This window comes from Morus notabilis, unplaced genomic scaffold, assembly GCF_000414095.1.
Source record: "Morus notabilis unplaced genomic scaffold, ASM41409v2 Scaffold1205, whole genome shotgun sequence".
Taxonomy (NCBI): Eukaryota; Viridiplantae; Streptophyta; class Magnoliopsida; order Rosales; family Moraceae; genus Morus; species Morus notabilis.
Genome location: NW_010363296.1, coordinates 27,710 through 45,289, shown reverse-complemented (window position 1 = coordinate 45,289; position 17,580 = coordinate 27,710). Strand labels below are relative to the sequence as shown.

At 34.9% G+C, this 17,580-nt stretch overlaps 2 protein-coding genes across 3 annotated transcripts; one reads left to right on the top strand and one right to left on the bottom strand.

Moving 5' to 3' along the window:
- Positions 1–8,628: 8,628 nt before the first annotated feature.
- On the top strand, positions 8,629–15,663 carry LOC21385625 (protein NETWORKED 1D). Of its 2 annotated transcripts, none has more exons than XM_024169496.1 (5): positions 8,629–8,946; positions 9,400–9,471; positions 9,583–9,814; positions 10,125–14,053; positions 14,215–15,663. In XM_024169496.1, exons 3-5 carry the CDS (start codon positions 9,712–9,714, stop codon positions 15,424–15,426), a joined length of 5,244 nt encoding a protein of 1,747 aa, XP_024025264.1. In that variant the 5' UTR covers positions 8,629–8,946; positions 9,400–9,471; positions 9,583–9,711; the 3' UTR covers positions 15,427–15,663. The 2 variants fall into 2 exon arrangements, with proteins under 2 accessions (XP_024025264.1, XP_010102378.1); XM_010104076.2 differs by having other exon boundaries at positions 9,364–9,471.
- A 508-nt stretch (positions 15,664–16,171) lies between these two features.
- Positions 16,172–17,539, bottom strand: LOC112092705 (protein ANTAGONIST OF LIKE HETEROCHROMATIN PROTEIN 1-like). Its single transcript, XM_024169498.1, has one exon. It carries the CDS (start codon positions 17,480–17,482, stop codon positions 16,421–16,423), a length of 1,062 nt encoding a protein of 353 aa, XP_024025266.1. The 5' UTR covers positions 17,483–17,539; the 3' UTR covers positions 16,172–16,420.
- Between the last annotated feature and the right edge of the window lie 41 nt (positions 17,540–17,580).

The window sequence follows — 17,580 nt, the reverse complement described above, 5'->3', positions numbered from 1 at the left end:
CACAAGTTCAAAATTAAATATTAGAAACCCAATAGAACTCAAGTACTCAACCACTCTATGCTTTAATGCCCTTTTAATGGCAACTATGCCAGCCCTTGCTGAAGAAGGTTTTGGGCTGCCAAGTGCCGATAATCTCATTTCATATTGGGCCGGTACAGATCTCATTTTGTAAAGTTGTAGCCCATTAATCATGCCTCTATCAGAGTTGAGATGCATGGTATGTTTAGTAGTGATTTTTAGAATTTAAAATCAATTATCTAGTTATATATAGCTGAAATTTGTATTTGATAAAAACTATAAAAATTTATTCTTAAAGAATTTTTAAAGAATTTACAATCAAAATCAGAAGCAGCTCAAAAGCAACTTTAGTTTTTAAATTGTGCAGTAATCACCTTCAAGTACAATTAATAAAACTTTCATAATACCCTTAAAATTAATACTTGTATAATTACAGTTTACTAAACATTCAATTACTTTTTATAACAACTATTTTTTTCAGCACAATTAACAATAATTTTTTTAAAATCTAGATAACTACCAAACTAATCTATAGCATCACTTATTGAATTGTGACATAATGATTGTACATTGTGATTGAGATGCAAAACAGAAAAAAGGGGGTGTCCATAAACGACAAAAAGGTTTCTCATCTCCATTCCCCAGCAATCCTCCGACTAAATAGGATAGGTTAAGTCTATAAAAAGGCACATACAAGAAAAATATTGAGCTGATTTATTTTACAAAAACCAGCACATGACTATCGGAAGCTACTAACGGGCCACTGGGTTTCTCCATCACACCTGTTTGCGCTTTTGCCCAGCAAAATGATGGGCTGCTTATATTTGATGTGTGAAATCATCACGTGCATTGCTGCCCCCACGCTATTCTTATACCAACATCAAGAATTACGAACATGTGTCGGTTTATTATCTTGGGAGCTTCTCTAAGCTAAAAAATAATAATAATAATAATAATAATAATAATAATTTGTAGACCCCGTTCATTTCACCGATTTAAGTTTAAAATTCAAGTACGTGCATTGCTGCCCCCACGCTATTCTTATACCAACATCAAGAATTACGAACATGTGTCGGTTTATTATCTTGGGAGCTTCTCTAAGCTAAAAAATAATAATAATAATAATAATAATAATAATAATAATTTGTAGACCCCGTTCATTTCACCGATTTAAGTTTAGAATTCAAGTTTTGCTACAGTAAAAAGCTCTTAAAAATAGTCACATCTAACTTTTTTACTACAGTAAAAAGCTATCACATAAAGTCACATCTCAATTCAAATTAACGAAATAAACGGGTCTACAATTTTTTATTTTTAACTGCCATATTTATATAAAAAAATGTCAATTTTACTTTTTTAATGTAATATGATTTTGATTAAATTTAACGGTCAGAAATAGAATCTATCGATAAAGAGGTGTTACTGGAAAACTCTTTATTACGTGACAATAAAGACGTTACAAATGTTAAGATCTTACTTTTAAAAAAAATACAATAAGTATGCTATAGGATTAGTCCAACGTAAATCCACAATAAAATCTTCAACATTGAAACTTTTTAGCCTCATTCGTTTCACTCGTTTGAATTGAGAATTTGAGTTAAAAAATAAATTTATCATGTGAGAGAAAACATTATAGCAGAAAAAATTAAATTTATGTTTTTATGAGAGAAAACATTTTTAATAAAAATTTGAGTTATAATTCGAACTAGTGATAACGAAGTGTCTTTTTATTACATGTGATTGGTCCAGAGAATCATTGTTTTTTTTAACTCGGCAATTTCATGCTAAATAATAATATTATTTACATTTCAAATGTTTATTTACCTGCCAAAACTTGTTTCATAAAAATAAGATTATTTTTCAATTCTATTTTATGATCCTGGATAAAAGTTCCTGAGACACCTACCATTTTCCTAAAAATGCTTCTACCAAAATGTACTTCACAATATGAGACGTTTGGTTTATAGATTAAAATCATGAGATTAAAATTATTTTTGATTTACGTATATTTTTTATGAGAAAAAATACTGTAACAAACTATGAACTATGATTTAAATCAGGGTACGAATCTCCAAACCAAACAACAAATGTTTTCAACTTTCCTAAGTCCATGAAACAGGATCTGAATCCTCCACCAAATAGGGTATCTTTCATGCTTACGGGGCCAACTAGAATTTACTTCTTTTTATTTAAAAAAAAATGGTACATAACTAATGGGGGTGGGGTGGGTGGGTGGGTAGGCCCACGGGTGACGTGTAATGTAGATAGGTTTTCAATGCTACTTTTGTCTTCGAGTCTGTTAAGAGCTACAAAGACATAATGGTTCTTAGTTGCCTTTTCACCTTCAATTCCACTGCTTCATTTTTGTTTGGTTGTGTTTTTTGTTTTCTGTAAACTGGTATCTGTTATTTTCATACTGCATAAAGGAGAGAAGGTTCCTGTCATTAGGCATATTTCACCGTATTAGTTACCCGTTTGATTCATGAATTAAAATTATGAGATTAAAATTATTTTTGATTTATGTGTATTTTTTATAAGAAAAAATACTATAACGAATCATGAATCATGATTCGAATTAGAGAATGAATCCTCCAAACAAACGGGATACCCAACACCTAATTCAGGACACAATACATTCAATTTTTGGGCTGAAATGAATTAATTGTTAAGGCTTTTTTCTTAAAATGTTGATGATAAGAGAGTAGTTACATAACTTACATTGGACCCAAAATAAATAATAAATTTTTGTGAGAATTGACATTAATATTGGCCATAGCGTAATAAACACACAATACTTGAAGCAATTTTGAATGAAATGTTATCCCCTTGAATCATTTTCTAATCTATTGGTTATGTGGTTTTTTTTTTTTTGGTAAGTAGGTTCTTTCTTAATTGAAGTTTCAATTACCATCTAAAAAAAAAAAAAAAAGGCCCTGTTGAAAATGGGGGTTTTTTTTTTTTTTTGGAAGAGGAAAAAGGACTTTTTACTTTGTCGGATGTTGGCAAAGATTAGAGTTATTTATTATTTATTTGCTGCTATAAAGTAAAGAGTGTGGATGACACTTTCATGATGTTTCTCTGAGGCACGATTCTTTCTGTTGTCGTCACTTCTCTAACGGTCAAAATTCAAAATAATCCAAAATTCACGCAAGGACGTGGAAAATCGTATTTTAGAAAGAGAAGAAAAAAGTTTTTTATTTTTAAGGTCCCGTTCGTTTCACTAATTTAAGTTTAAAATTTGAGTTTTGTTATAATAAAAAGATCTCATAAACAGTCATATTTAATTTTTTACTACAGTAAAAAAATTCTCACATAAAATCACATATTAACTTAAATTAAAAACTCGAATCAGTAAACTAAACATGTCCTTAAATTCTATATCACAAATCGGCGTACATTTAAGTGGAAATGATGGTTTTAGAAATGCGTGTTTTCATGAAAAATCATAGTGCATTAAATGGAAATCGTAGTTCTAAAAATATTTGATCCCTATATTTTGCATTTTTGTCCTCGTTCTCCCACAAAATTTACATGCTCCTTAATACAATTTTGAGTTAAATTTATTATTAGTCTCAAAACTCAAGAGCAATCACATTTTAACACATGACATTCGAAACACCCCATAATTAGTCATGAATCTGTAAACCTGCTCCATAATTTTTTTTTTTTTTTTGGGGTCAATAATATGTTAAAAAGTGGATAAAAATTGCATATGACACTGAATGTAGAAATTTGAAATATAATCACATTTTTCACGCAAAATATTGTGGTTCTGGATGGAGGCATACAAGCCTCCCCGGCAAAGCCATTCACTGTCCCTACCTTGGCAAGGTTAGCTTGCAAGAAGAAGAAGAGAAACCAAGAAGGAAGCCTTAACCATAAAAAGGACCCCAACAAAACTTAGAAGTCACTCTTTTGAAATTAGACATTTATTACTCTCTCGAGTCTTAACTTCCCTAATTAATTACTGTCTAATCTTTCTTAATTTCATATATACTTCTTTTTTTTTTTTTTTTTTTTTGCTGAATATATACATATATACTTTTTAATTGTGTTTTTTTTTTTTTTTTATAATTTACTTCTTAATTGTTGTTCATCAGACCAGTCTCCATGCTCTTGTGGCCTTATTGCGAGGCTGCTAATTTGGGGCCAAACCTTTTTCAACTAATCCAATAATTATAGGAAGAATCCAAATTTTTCTATAACACTAATAATAGCTTTCTCAATTATTCAGTTTTTGTGTGTCTTCTCAGTAGAAGAGTCCAAACAATGTTATTCCCATGACGTAGACTTTTCAATAATCTGATAATAAGACGACTGAGTGTAGTGTTAATCGTTTTGGACTTTGTTATCTTAAATAACCTAATTAATAGACAATGATACATACATTAATAAGCTATAAACTCCAATTTTTAGACTTAAAAAAAAAAAAAAATCCCCAACAAGAAAAGGTCCTCAACTAAAAATGATGGAATATGGCATGCTTTTAGAAAGATAGGTAAACAAAGTGATACAAAAGAAAGAAAAATGAATATCCGGGACTAATGAATAGCTTGCATTTATATTTGGACTGAGAATATGTTATTGATGACGTCGAATACTTCCCTTTTTGTTTTCCACGCATCATGTTTTTTTTTTTTTTTGACTTTTTTAGAAGAGGGAAAATTAGGGCTCGTTAGTTCACTGATTCGAATTTTTAATTCGAGTTGAGATGTAATTTTATGTGAGAACTTTTTACTGTAGCAAAAAAGTTAGATGTGACTACTTGTGAGAGCTTTTCACTGTAACAAAACTCAAATTCTAAATTCGAATCAGCGAAATGAATGAAGTCGTGAATTCACAATTTGAATGTATTGTTCTAAGATTTTTATCATTTATTTTTAATTAATATATCTGACTAAAGTGTAAAGGGTCAAAATCAAAGACCTGTGTATTCTGAAGGTATTTATCTCATTTTTCTTCTAGAAAAATAAAGATTCCTTTTTGCTAATTGCAGGACCAAAGTTGGATAGAAATATGTGACCCAAATTAAAGGATTATCTTCCATGCATTTGGAGGGAGTCTTGTACATGGATAGATCAAGAAGACAGGTTGTATTTTCCTTCTTTTTTTTTTTTTTTGTTTGGGGGTTAGTCAATATGGCACAATTATAGCTCTTTAATCCTTTTGGGGACCTTTTTCAGAGGCCAAATTATGAGTTAACCATCTTTACCGTCCAACCGCTCACTTTCAAGTTACATTAGTGAATAATCTCTCCTTTGACTTTGTGAAAAAAACTAACTCATTCTAGTCAAACTCAAAGGCCTTTCTTTCATACAAAATTAAAAGCAACAAAACGTTGAAATGAATTGAGTGTGTATTATGTAATGTAACTATATGGTCGTAAAAAGGCTGCTAATATTTGTAATATAAATATGCACACCCACATAAATATATATATTTTTTCTAACCATGAAAATAACGAAACCGTTTATTTTCAGTTAAAAAGATGGCTATCCGTGCATCTTTGTGGCGGCAAGGAAAAGGAAAAAATTTAGTTAGCCAATGACAATTGATTTGAGAATCACAAAAATAAAATAAATAAATAATGAGAAAATTAAGGTTTTATTTAATTATTTAATTTGAATTAACATGTGATTTTATATGAAAATTTTAACTGTAATAAAAAAATTAAATATAATTTTTTATGAAAAATTTTAATTATAATAAAATTAAAATTAAAAATTTAATCTGTAAAATAAACAAAACTAAAATTAAGGGGATGTTTGGTGGAGGAATTCGTTCCTTGATTCGAATCATGATTCATGATTCGCTATAATATTTTCTCTCATAAAAAATTTACATAAATTAAAAATGATTCAAATCACATGATTTAAATTCTCAAACTAAACGTCCTCTAAGAATAATGAAACACACGTGGTCGCATTTGTACAGAAGAAATTCCTTCTTTAGTCGGGTGAGGAGTGACGACCTCCCTTTTTTTTTTTTTTTTTTTTTCTCATTCTCTTTCTTAAAGAAGGACAGCGTGTCATATCGGCCAAGCATTTATAAGATTCTCCGTGTCAGAAATTACAATTATACCCTCGTTTATCCTTTTCATCTTTTTAAAGGTAAAATAAGTTTTGGTAAATAGGGGAGAGATCATTTTACCAATGTAACCCTCCTCTCCTTGTTTGAGTAACCAGGAAGCAACGGGCAATGGCCATCATAAATTCATCATCACATGGGCATTGAATTTGTCCCTCTGGAGTTGACAAATGGGAAATTCTGATTGTTTGATTGCTATAGATATTTGAGGGACAATAAAACCTTGTGCTTTCGTTGGTGGTTTTTTCTTTACGTTATTTTCTAAAAGGAAATATTGATTTGTGTTTTAAGTTCTAAGAAAAAGAAAATCTTTTGTTTAGTGTGTGAATCCTTTTAAACCTTTTTTTTTTATTTTTTAAAAAAGCAAAATTGATATCTGGTTCAACATCAAAGCGCTCTAAGAGAAAGAGAGCAAGTGAATTTTTGAGTCTCACGTTTAATTATAAAATTAAAATCCTGTTTATTTCACTTGCTTGAGTTGATAACTTAAATTAAAAAGTGAATTCATGTGAGATAAAAAAAACACCGCGAAAACAAAAAAAATTAAATTTGAATTTTTGTAAAAAAAAACATTGTGATAAAATTTTTGAGATGTAATTCAAATGATAAAACAAATAAAGTTTAAATAACTTATAATTAATTTTTTTTAATTACATATTAAGTTGCGTTTTATTTAAGTCTAATTAACTTAGTCATACAAATAAAACACAGCACCACTCAAAAATATATGGGATTAACAAACATAACAACACATGATGTTTTGTAAGCCGTTGTGTTAAGTAGCGCCCGCCATGCATTTGATATAAAATATAATTTTAAATCGTTAAAATGGTAACAAAATAATTTTCACATAAAATGATATTCAAATATTAGTAAATAGTGTTGACGGGGGGCACTATAATGTACACATTTTTTTCTTATTATATCAACATCTTAAAATTATTATATATTTCAAATCTTGTATTAAAAATAAGTATTCTTACACATCATGCTTGCAACACCTAATACACTAATAAATTACTTATAAAAAAAATATACACTAAAAACTCCTCTATCTCTCTCTCTCTAAAAAAAAAAACATAAATTTGTTAATGAGGGAAAACACCCCCCAATTGAACTAAAATTTTGAATTCGTAGACGTTATAATGTGATTATGTATGGTCAAAGCCATTTAATTGTCTAATTTAATCACACGTGTAATGTGATTTTGTATCGGAGAGAATTTAAACAAGAAAGAAAAGGAATAAATCTTACCATACTTATTTCTCAAAAGGAAAAGAAAAAAAATCTTAACAGTATTTATGTAAGCGAGTGGTATGACAAATAATTTTTTTTAAGAAAAATAATTAAGGATTTGGGTAAAATCGGCAAACAGCTTGTTTTTATTTATTTATTATTTTTTCCTCATAACATGCCAAATGCATTGTCACATCCAATCACATTTTTGTCCTAAACTAATCTCCACCTTTTTGTCAATAAGAAACCATAGTCTTTTGTCTAATCCTCCTCATCCATGATAAGCAATTCCACAACAACTAAGAAATGACAAGGAAACAGCAGAGGGATTTTCAAGTAATCTTAGGCCTCGTTCGTTTCGCTGATTTGAGTTGAGATGTGATTGTATGTGAGAGCTTTTTACTGTAGTAAAAAAGTTAGATGTGATTATTTATAAGAACTTTTTACTGTAGTAAAACTCGAATCAGTGAAACGAATGAGGCCTTAATTTAGAAAAAAAAAATCCAGAAACCAAAAATATAATGATTACGATTAAAATTAATAACGTTTTCTTTCCGATAAAAAAAAAATAATAATAACATTTTCTCGTTTACTTCTATGCAAAATATATATTTTTATTTAAAAAAAGTGAATATTTTTTTAGGGTAAGCCTATGCAAAAATATAGGCAATTGATAAGCCACGCAAATTTTCAAACAGTGGCATTCAAACCAATATCAAACACTCTTTAATTTGTCCATTTTTGAACCAAAAAAGAAATCGTCCATTTTACCTTTTTAATTTTGGTGGAGAGAGTGAAATGCTCTACGAAAAAGACCCCCCTAAAAAAAAAAGCATTAAACAATTAATACTGTGATTCCAGCGAGTCAAACCTCATCAAACCCAAGAGTGTAACATTTTTGAAATCCTAACCAACAAGGATGTTTTGGTCATTACATAGCCTTAATTAGGATCCGCTAAGATATTATTCTCAAAATACGTTTACCATGCCAAAAATTTAAGATTAATCTTGAGGAACACCTTTTAAAAATACATGAATCAAAATTTTTATTCTTTATTTTTAATTCATAAATTTTTTTAATAAAATAATTATACTAGTAAAAGAATATTGTACTCTCAAAATACATTTTTTTTATTTTTTTAAATTTAAAAAAGGAGCTCTCGTGAAAAAAAAAAGAAAAAAGAAAACTAAAAAAGGAAACAAAATGAGAAAAAGAGAAAGAGCAGCCTTGTTTCCTTAATTATTTTATTACTTTTTATTTTTAACAGAATGTTTTTGTCTCTCGGTTTCTTTCTATCTCGGTTTCTTTCTCTCTCTTGTGCTGCTTTCCTCTTTGACAGTTTGCAAAAGCTGAATTGGGTACCAAACCAACCACTGAATAAAGAGCAAAGCCAAAGGAAAATGAACAGAAGAAAGTGAGAGAATGCCTTAGAACTTAAGAACAGACGAGGCTGAGAGATCTCGCCAAATGGGGTGAGAGAAAGAGAAGAAAAGTAATAAAAAAAAAAAAACTATTTCTTCAGCTGCTACCAATAAAAAAAAAAAAAAAAGTGGAAGAGAAAACCATACAGATCAACGGGAGAAAAACTTTTCCATTTGTTATTGGTAAGTTTTGCTTTGGTCTTTTCAGTTGTAGTTTTCACTCCTTTTGCTTTTCAGAAAATATGAAGGAAAAAAAAAAAATCCATGCCCGTGTTTGTCAATCCTCAACTAATCATGTTTTTCAATAGTTGGTCCACGACTTTGCTTCTTTATTTTGGTTACTGGGTAATATGAATTCGCCTTTGTTCATGAATTATTGAAACTTTTTATTTTATTATTATTATTATTATTTTTTGCTTTACCGTTTTCTTAACTCGGTTCCTTAGTTGATCATGTTGTTCAAACCGTGTCGGTTCTACGTTATTCCTTATCAAGAACTTGCTTGGTCTATAAGCTGATCGAAAAATATTGAAAAAAAAAAAAAATTGTTTTGAACTAGTACTTATATGAGATATCTGAATTTGTTGTATTATTTTACAGATATTTAATCACTGCCTCGGATTTATCGTTGAGCAGGTAGTTGTTACAAAATTAAGAGATAGAAGTAGCTCCTGTACATTGTTTTCCGAGTTGGGTTCAATTGATCAGGTACTACTTTGCTTTCTGTTTCCGATTTTTCTATCATGAATTTGAGAATCTGGTTGTTCTACCAACAGGGAAATTCTGGTTGATCTGAAATTGAGTTGTTGACTTTTGCAGGATAATTATATACAGTTTTATTCTCCGGAGAATTTTCAATTTGGGTTTGAACTTAATTGTCTGGTTTGGTTTATTTTGATCGGAGTTTTCGGCCCCAGATCGGACGTAGGCGTGTTTTAGGCCGCAGCAATGGCTACTTTGTCGAAAGCCGATTCTAAACGCATGTATTCTTGGTGGTGGGATAGCCACATAAGCCCAAAGAATTCTAAATGGCTTCAGGAAAATCTTACAGGTACATTGTAGTTCATTTGCTTTTCAGTTTTTCTCTTTTCCTCTTAAAATTAGACTTAGGATCCTTGCTAAGAAGAGTTCTGTTTCGAAATTTTGATTTTTGTTGTTTCTGATCCCCCCATATGTTAGTGTAATTTTATGCTTTGTTATCCGAAAGAGTAATTACAAAATTCTTGTGTTTTCTTCTCTCTCTCTCTCTCTCTTTTGGGGTTCAAATTTTGTGTGCATTGCTTCATTCTTTTGTTCGTTCTGTATCTTTTGTATTTACTTGTCCCTAATCGATTGTGGTTATTTCTTCACTGCTTGAACAGATATGGATTCCAAGGTCAAACAGATGATAAAGGTCATTGAGGAAGATGCAGATTCCTTCGCGAGGAGGGCAGAGATGTATTACAAGAAACGCCCAGAGCTTATGAAATTGGTTGAAGAGTTCTACCGAGCTTATCGCGCATTAGCTGAGAGATATGATCATGCGACTGGTGTGATCCGCCATGCTCACAAAACCATGGCAGAAGTATGTCCTAACCAAGTTTACTTACTGGGGTCAGACGAGTCATCTGGTTCTGCTACTGAGGGAGATCCCCATACACCTGAGATGCTGCATCCTGGGCGCATATTGTTTGACTCTGATGAACTGCAAAAGGATGCGAAGAGGAATGGAGCTTTCACCGAAGAACCACCTGATCCTTCAACAAGAAAGGGTCTAAAACAGCTACATGATCTGTTTGGTTCTGGAGAAGGAGTAGTCCATGCCAAGTTTGGAGAAGGAAGGGCTAGAAAAGGACTCAATTTTCATGATGTTGGGGAGGAGAGAGATCCAAGTGTCCAAAACAATGGGGGCCAAGATCTCCAAGCTCAGTCCTCATCAGAATCTGATCGAATGGGCAAAGCTGAGACAGAAATTTCGAAATTGAAGAAAGCCCTTGCTAAATTAGAATCTGAAAAGGAAGCTGGTTTACTTGAGTATGAACAAAGTTTGAAGAGATTGTCCAATCTTGAGTCTGAAGTCTCTCGAGCCCAAGAAGATTCCTGGGGCCTCAGTGAACGAGCTAGCAAAGCGGAAACTGAGGTTCAGAATTTGAAAGAGGCTCTTGCCAAATTACAGGCTGAAAGGGAAGCTACTCTTCTTCAATACCAGCAGTATTTGGAGACAATATCGAGTCTGGAAAACAGTATTTCTTCTGCTCAAAAGGATGCTGGTGAGCATAATGAGCGTGCCATAAAAGCGGAAACCGAAGTGGAATATCTAAAACAAGACCTTGCTAGGATGGGAGCTGAAAAAGAAGCTGCACTTGCACAGTACAAATATTATCTGGAGATGATATCAAATCTGGAGGATAAGTTACTGAGAGCAGAGGAGAATGCTAGACAAATTACTATGCGCTTCGATAAAGCTGAATGTGAAGTTGAAACCTTGAAGCGAGAAGTTTCCAAATTAATGGAGGAGAAGGAAGCTGCTGCTCTGAAATACCTTCAGTGCTTAGAGAAATTGACTGAACTTAAGCAGAAACTCTCTCGTTCTCAAGAGGAGGCTCGAAGGCTCAATTATGAGATAGATGATGGGGTTGCAAAGTTAAAGAGTGCCGAAGACAGGTGTCTTGTTTTGGAAAGATCTAATCAGAATCTACAGTCGGAGTTGGAGTCCTTAGTGCATAAGGTGGGATCTCAAGGTGAGGAACTAACAGAGAAGCAGAAGGAACTGGGTAGACTTTGGACTTGCATACAAGAAGAGAGGATGCGATTTGTGGAAGCTGAAACTGCTTTCCAAACATTGCAGCATTTGCATTCTCAGTCTCAGGAAGAACTAAGATCACTGGTCGCACAGCTTCAGAATAGGGCTGAAATCTTGGAGGACATGAAAACTCGTAATCAGGGTTTGGAAAATAAGGTCCAGAAAGTCAAGGAGCAAAACAAGAGTCTGAATGAGCTCAATTTGTCTTCTGCAGTGTCCATAAAGAATCTGCAAGATGAGATGTTGAGCTTGAGAGAGACAATAAAGAAACTTGAAGAGGAGGTTGAACTTCGAGTGGACCAGAGAAATGCTCTCCAGCAAGAGATTTACTGTCTGAAGGAAGAACTGAATGAACTGAGTAAGAAGAACCGGTCAATGCTAGAGCAGGTCGATTCAGTTGGCTTTGATCCAGAATGCTTCGCGTCATCTGTGAAGGAATTGCAGGACGAGAACTCAAAGCTAAAGCAAGACTGCGAGGCAAATCAAAATGAGAAAGCAGCTCTTTTGGAACAGTTGAAGATCATGGAGAAACTTACGGAGAAAAATTCGCTTTTGGAAAACTCTCTTGCTGATTTGCATGTTGAGTTAGAAGGAGTTAGAGAGAAGGTGAAGGCACTGGAAGAATCATGTCAGTCTCTTCTAGAAGAGAAGTCCAATCTTGCTGCTGAGAAGACCAGTTTGACTTCTCAATTACAAGTTACAACCGAGAATTTGGATAAACTGTCAGAGAAAAACAACTTTTTGGAAAATTCTCTTTTCGATGCGAATGCTGAAATTGAAGTATTGAGGGTGAAGTCCAGGAGCTTAGAAGATTCATGCTTGTTGCTCGACGGAGAGAAGACCAATCTCGTCACAGAAAAAGAAAGTTTAGCTTCTCAGTTGGACATTAATCGGCAGAGACTTGAGGGTCTAGGAAATAGATATGCAGTACTAGAAGAGAAACTTTTTGCTTTTGAAAAGGAGAGAGAGACTGCACTTGGCACGGTTGAAGAACTACGTGCTTTCTTGGATGCCGAGAAGAAAGAGCGTGCCAGTTTCACGCAGTTGAGTGAGACCCATTTGGCAGGTAAGGAATTGCAGATTCGTCAACTACAAGAAGAAGGTCTTTGCAGGAAGAAAGAATATGAAGAGGAACAAGTGAAAGCATTCAGTGCTCATATCGAAATCTTAATTTTGCTAAAATGCATACAAGGCCTGGAGAAAAAGGGTCTCTCTCTCCTCAATGAGCACCAAAAGCTCTTGGAGGCGTCAGAAAAGTCAAAGAAACTGATTTCGGAGTTGGAGCATGGAAATATTGAACAAAAAGTGGAGAACAAAACCCTGGCAGAGCACAATAATGTACTGAAAATGGGGCTTGATAAGTTGATGAAGACTCTACAAATTGACACGGATCATGGCTGTGGCAATAGGGTTGAGCAGGATCAAAGAATTCTAAACAATGTATTTGTCAAACTCCAAGAGACACAAGATTCTCTCTTTAGAAGTTGTGATGAAAATCAACAACTGATTATTGAGAAGTCAGTTCTTGTGACCATATTAGAGCAACTGCAGTCAGAGGGTGCTAATCTTATGACAGAAAGAAATAGTCTTGAAAAGGAGTTTGGGATCCAGTCTGGGCAGTTAATGGCATTACTTGTAGAGAAGCAAAAGCTTTTGCAGACTAATGAAGAATTGAGACTGAAAATAGAAGAGGGTGACAAAAGGGAGGAAGTATTGACGTCTAAATCAGAAAGCCTTCACAAGCAGCTGTTGGGCTTGCAAGGGGCTCACCAAAATCTGCAGGATGATAATTCTAAGGCCCTTGAAGAGAAAGGATCCTTGGCGAAGATAGTCTCGGACTTGGAAGAACAGAAAAGTTGCCTGGAAAAGGACAACCATGTCATGTTTGATGAAACAATATTTTACAGTAATCTTTCTCTCGTTTTGAATGATATCATCTCCAGAAAGCTGGCGGATCTTGAAGAGCTTAGTGGAGAGTTGAACAAACTTCATCTTGTTAATACTGACCTCGATGAGAAGGCAAGATTATTGGAGGAAAAGTTGGAAGGTCTACAGAAGGAAAACCTGCATCTTAAGGAGTGTTTGGATAAGTCAGCCAGTGAGCTGAATATGGTTAAATCTGTCAATGATCAATTAAAAAGTGAAATAATCGATGCAAAGGTGCTAGTGTCTCAGAAGGAAAATGAGATTAAGCTGTGGGAGGGCAAGGGTGAGGCATTCTTTGTTGAACTGCAAACCGCCAACGTTTGTGAAGCATTGCTCGAAGGAAAGATTAATGAGATCACTGAAGCATTTGTAAGCCTCAAAGGCAGAAGCAATTCCAAGAGTATGGAGATTGAACTTCTGAAACAAAAAGTTGGCACATTCGAGGACGCAAATGGAGGACTCGAAGCTCAGTTGGCTGCATATTCATCAGCTGTTCTCTCTTTGAAGAATTCTATAGCGTCTCTTGAGAAGAATACAGCAATGCAAGGAGAACCTTGCAAACTCGTCAATGAAGAATCAGAGGTAATTTCTGTTTTTACATATATACCATTACTATTTCCTTATAGTTTTGACACTTCAAGTGTTAAGGGTTTACGGTCTCCTTAACATTTCATTAATTAATTCAGCCTCACATGTGGTTTTGGGTATCATCTAAAAACTGACAGCTATTTCATTTGTTCCAGGATGCTCAATCGGTGACCCGGTACGCTGAAATCTCTGAAACAAATGAAGTTCACAGCGGTGCAGTGCCAAATGGTATTTCGGACTTGTGGGATTTGGAAAGAAGGATCGGAGCCTTAGAAATGGCAGTGGTGGAAAAGCAAAAGAATGTGATGCTGGAAAACTTAACTGCAAGTACCAAACTGGATGCTGCAATGAGAGAGATTGAAGAGTTAAAGGCCGTTGCTAGACAGTACCAAGAAAATGGTCAAACAAGCAAGCATATCACTGTAAGTGGAGAGGAAGAAGAATTGAGGAACGGGTTCAACAAGAACCTGAAGGTGCGAACAAAGACAAAATCGCATGAAATCTCCGAATTGGGTAATGAAGTTCTGACCAAAGACATCATGCTTGATCATATATCTTCTGATTGTTCATCCTTTGGAAGAAGCAAGAGAGAAAACGCGGATAATCAAATGCTCGAGTTATGGGAGACCACTGACCACGATGGCAGCATTGACTTGAAGGTTGGGAAGGCTCAGAAGACGGCTACTACACCGAATGATCATCGTCGGGTTGATGCAGTCAAAGCACACAAGAGCAAAGCCCCATCTATAGAATCACTAATGGAGAAGGAGTTGGGGGTGGACAAGTTAGAGATCTCAAGAAGGTTCTCCGAGTCTCGTCAAGAAGGGAACAAGAAAAGGCTCCTTGAAAGACTAGATTCTGATGCTCAGAAGCTGTCAAACCTTCAGATAACCTTGCAGGATTTGAAGAGAAAGGTGGAGATCACTGAGAAGACCAAGAAGGGCAAAGGCATTGAGTATGACAGTGTGAAGGGGCAACTAGAGGAGGCCGAGGAGGCAATCACAAAGTTGTATGATGCGAATCGCAAGTTGATGAAAAACCTCGAAGATGGTTCACAATCCTCAGATGGGATGTCTACAAATGGATCAGATGAAAGTGGGAGCGTGAGGAGGAGGAGAATTTCGGAGCAGGCGAGAAGGGGATCGGAAAAGATTGGCCGTTTGCAATTGGAAGTCCAGAGATTACAGTTTCTGCTGTTGAAGCTTGATGGTGATGCAAAAGAAAGCAGACCAAGAACTAGAATCACTGAGCACAAGTCAAGAGTTCTCTTGCGTGACTATCTATATGGTGGCGGGATCAGAACCGGCCGCAAGTACAAGAGAGCCGCTTTCTGTTCATGCGTGCTGCCACCAACTAGAGGAGATTAAAAGCAATAAAACTTTTTTATTTTTCTCAATTATCAGCACATAAATGTAGTTTTATAAATAATGAGACGGTAGAATTTCTGTCCATAAATTTTCTATCTCTAGAGCTGTTCTATGTAGACCGTACGACCTTTTCCTTTTTATCGTTTTTATAGAGGATCTGGTCTTCTTTTAGTTTTTGAGATCCTGCTGTAGATGACAGGCCCGTCCACTAATCAAAGGAAGCCATCTCTCATCTCATGGACTTGTTTTTTACAGTTTTTTCTTTTTAATTATTATTTAGTGCAGGTCTCAATCGGAAACCACCATGTTAGAGTTTGACTCCCCTATTGAAATTCATTTGTAGTGTGATATTTATTTGTTGGGTATTTGAGCACTCAATATATATAAATATATGAATGTATTATTGCATGAAGTGGACTCTTACTCTTCAGCGTTAGTCGTTAGAACATGAATTTATTTTTTGCTAATCTAGAGCAGGAATTTATTAAACAATGCAAAATAACACTAAGACTAAGGTCTCGCTCAGTTCGCGAATTCGAGTTTTCAATGTAAATTTGAGTTTTCAATTCGAGTTAAGATGTAATTTTATGTGACTGTAGCAAAAAAAATTAGATGTGACTTTTTAAGAGAGTTTTTAACTATAGCAAAATTAGAATTGAAAATTCAAAGTGGTTAAATGAACAGAGCCTAATTCTTTAAAATCTGACGTATTGCAGATTATACCTTAATTCACGCAGTAGCCCTTTATTTTTATTTTTATTTTTTTGGTGTCAACACTAACACTATGGGAGTTAATAGAGAACACTTGGCTTAAGAGATAAATTTCCTTTTCTCCCCCTTTTTTTGGGGGCTTAAAATTTCCCATTCTCCTTGCAAACATGCTTACATGAAGGCTTTGGTCAAGGAGGCTTCAAACTCAAAACTCAACAAGATCAGTACAAGAAACCACCCTGCCAAATTTACACTCAAATTGAAGATACAGAAACAGAAAAGTTTACTTTGGAGTACTTTTCTTGTAATGTGCTGCAAGTGCTTCGGCTAAGTTTTCCCTTACTTTCCTCCCCAACGGATCAACTTGCTTACAGCACTGTTCTCCATATCCTGAATCATGGTGACCCGATAACGCAACATCCGGCTGCAACTTATCTCCACAGTCTATAATTATATTGTGAAGCAAACAACATACCAAGATAATGCTTGGCAGTTTGCGTTTATCAGGTCTCCACATAACCTTGTTAAGGATTCTCCAGCTGCCCTTTAACTGCAAAAACGCCATCACGGCAAGCAACCTAGGAGCCTCAAGCATTGCATTGAAAGACGATCTGTGAGTTGTGAGGTCATCACTTTCATAAGGAGTTATGAGCCAGGGAAGGAGGGGATAGGCAATCCCACCAACGATATATTCTCTAGTCTCCACTCCTCCAGACAAAGTCCTTACATTCCCGTTTAATCGCTCCCCTCCGTTGCATAGCCTGTAAAATCCCGAACACTTCAATAATCTCGACACCGTCATGCCTCCAGGCCAACCCGTCACTATATCAAGAAACCTCATCTCATGGTCCACAACTCCCTGCAAGAGCATGCTGTAATTGTTCTCAGGGTCGCACCAATCATCCGAGGTTTGGACAGCGGGGAGGGTCATAATGATGTGTGTTGCATCTATGGCTCCACAGCAATTGGGGAATCCAAAGGATGCTTCAAGCTTGGACTTGATCTCCTCCATTCTACCCGAATCAGGCCATCTGAGGTGGTGCTTGGCGCGCCCCTCCAGCGACTCGATGAATCGCCAAGTCACCTGAGAAACTGTGGATTGGCCAACCCCAAAAGCAGCACCAACTGAAACCTGGGACTCGCCAGATGCCAGCCTTCTGAGGGCGATTGCAACTTGTTTCTCAACACTAAGAAGCCTCCCTTCGATGTTGATGAGCCCCGATGGCGGTCTTGATACAAGATCTTCTCTCACAAGAGAACAGATGTAATCAAAAGTCTTTCTTGAAACCCTAAAAAAGTACTTAAACTCTTCTGCCTCGTCATCAGGAACTGAAGAACTTGCCATGTTTGGAAATATATAAGAATCTCATTAAACAAAGAAAAAAAAAACACAAAACACGAAATTTTGATAGGACATTCTCTTTAATTGATGGAAAAGTTTAA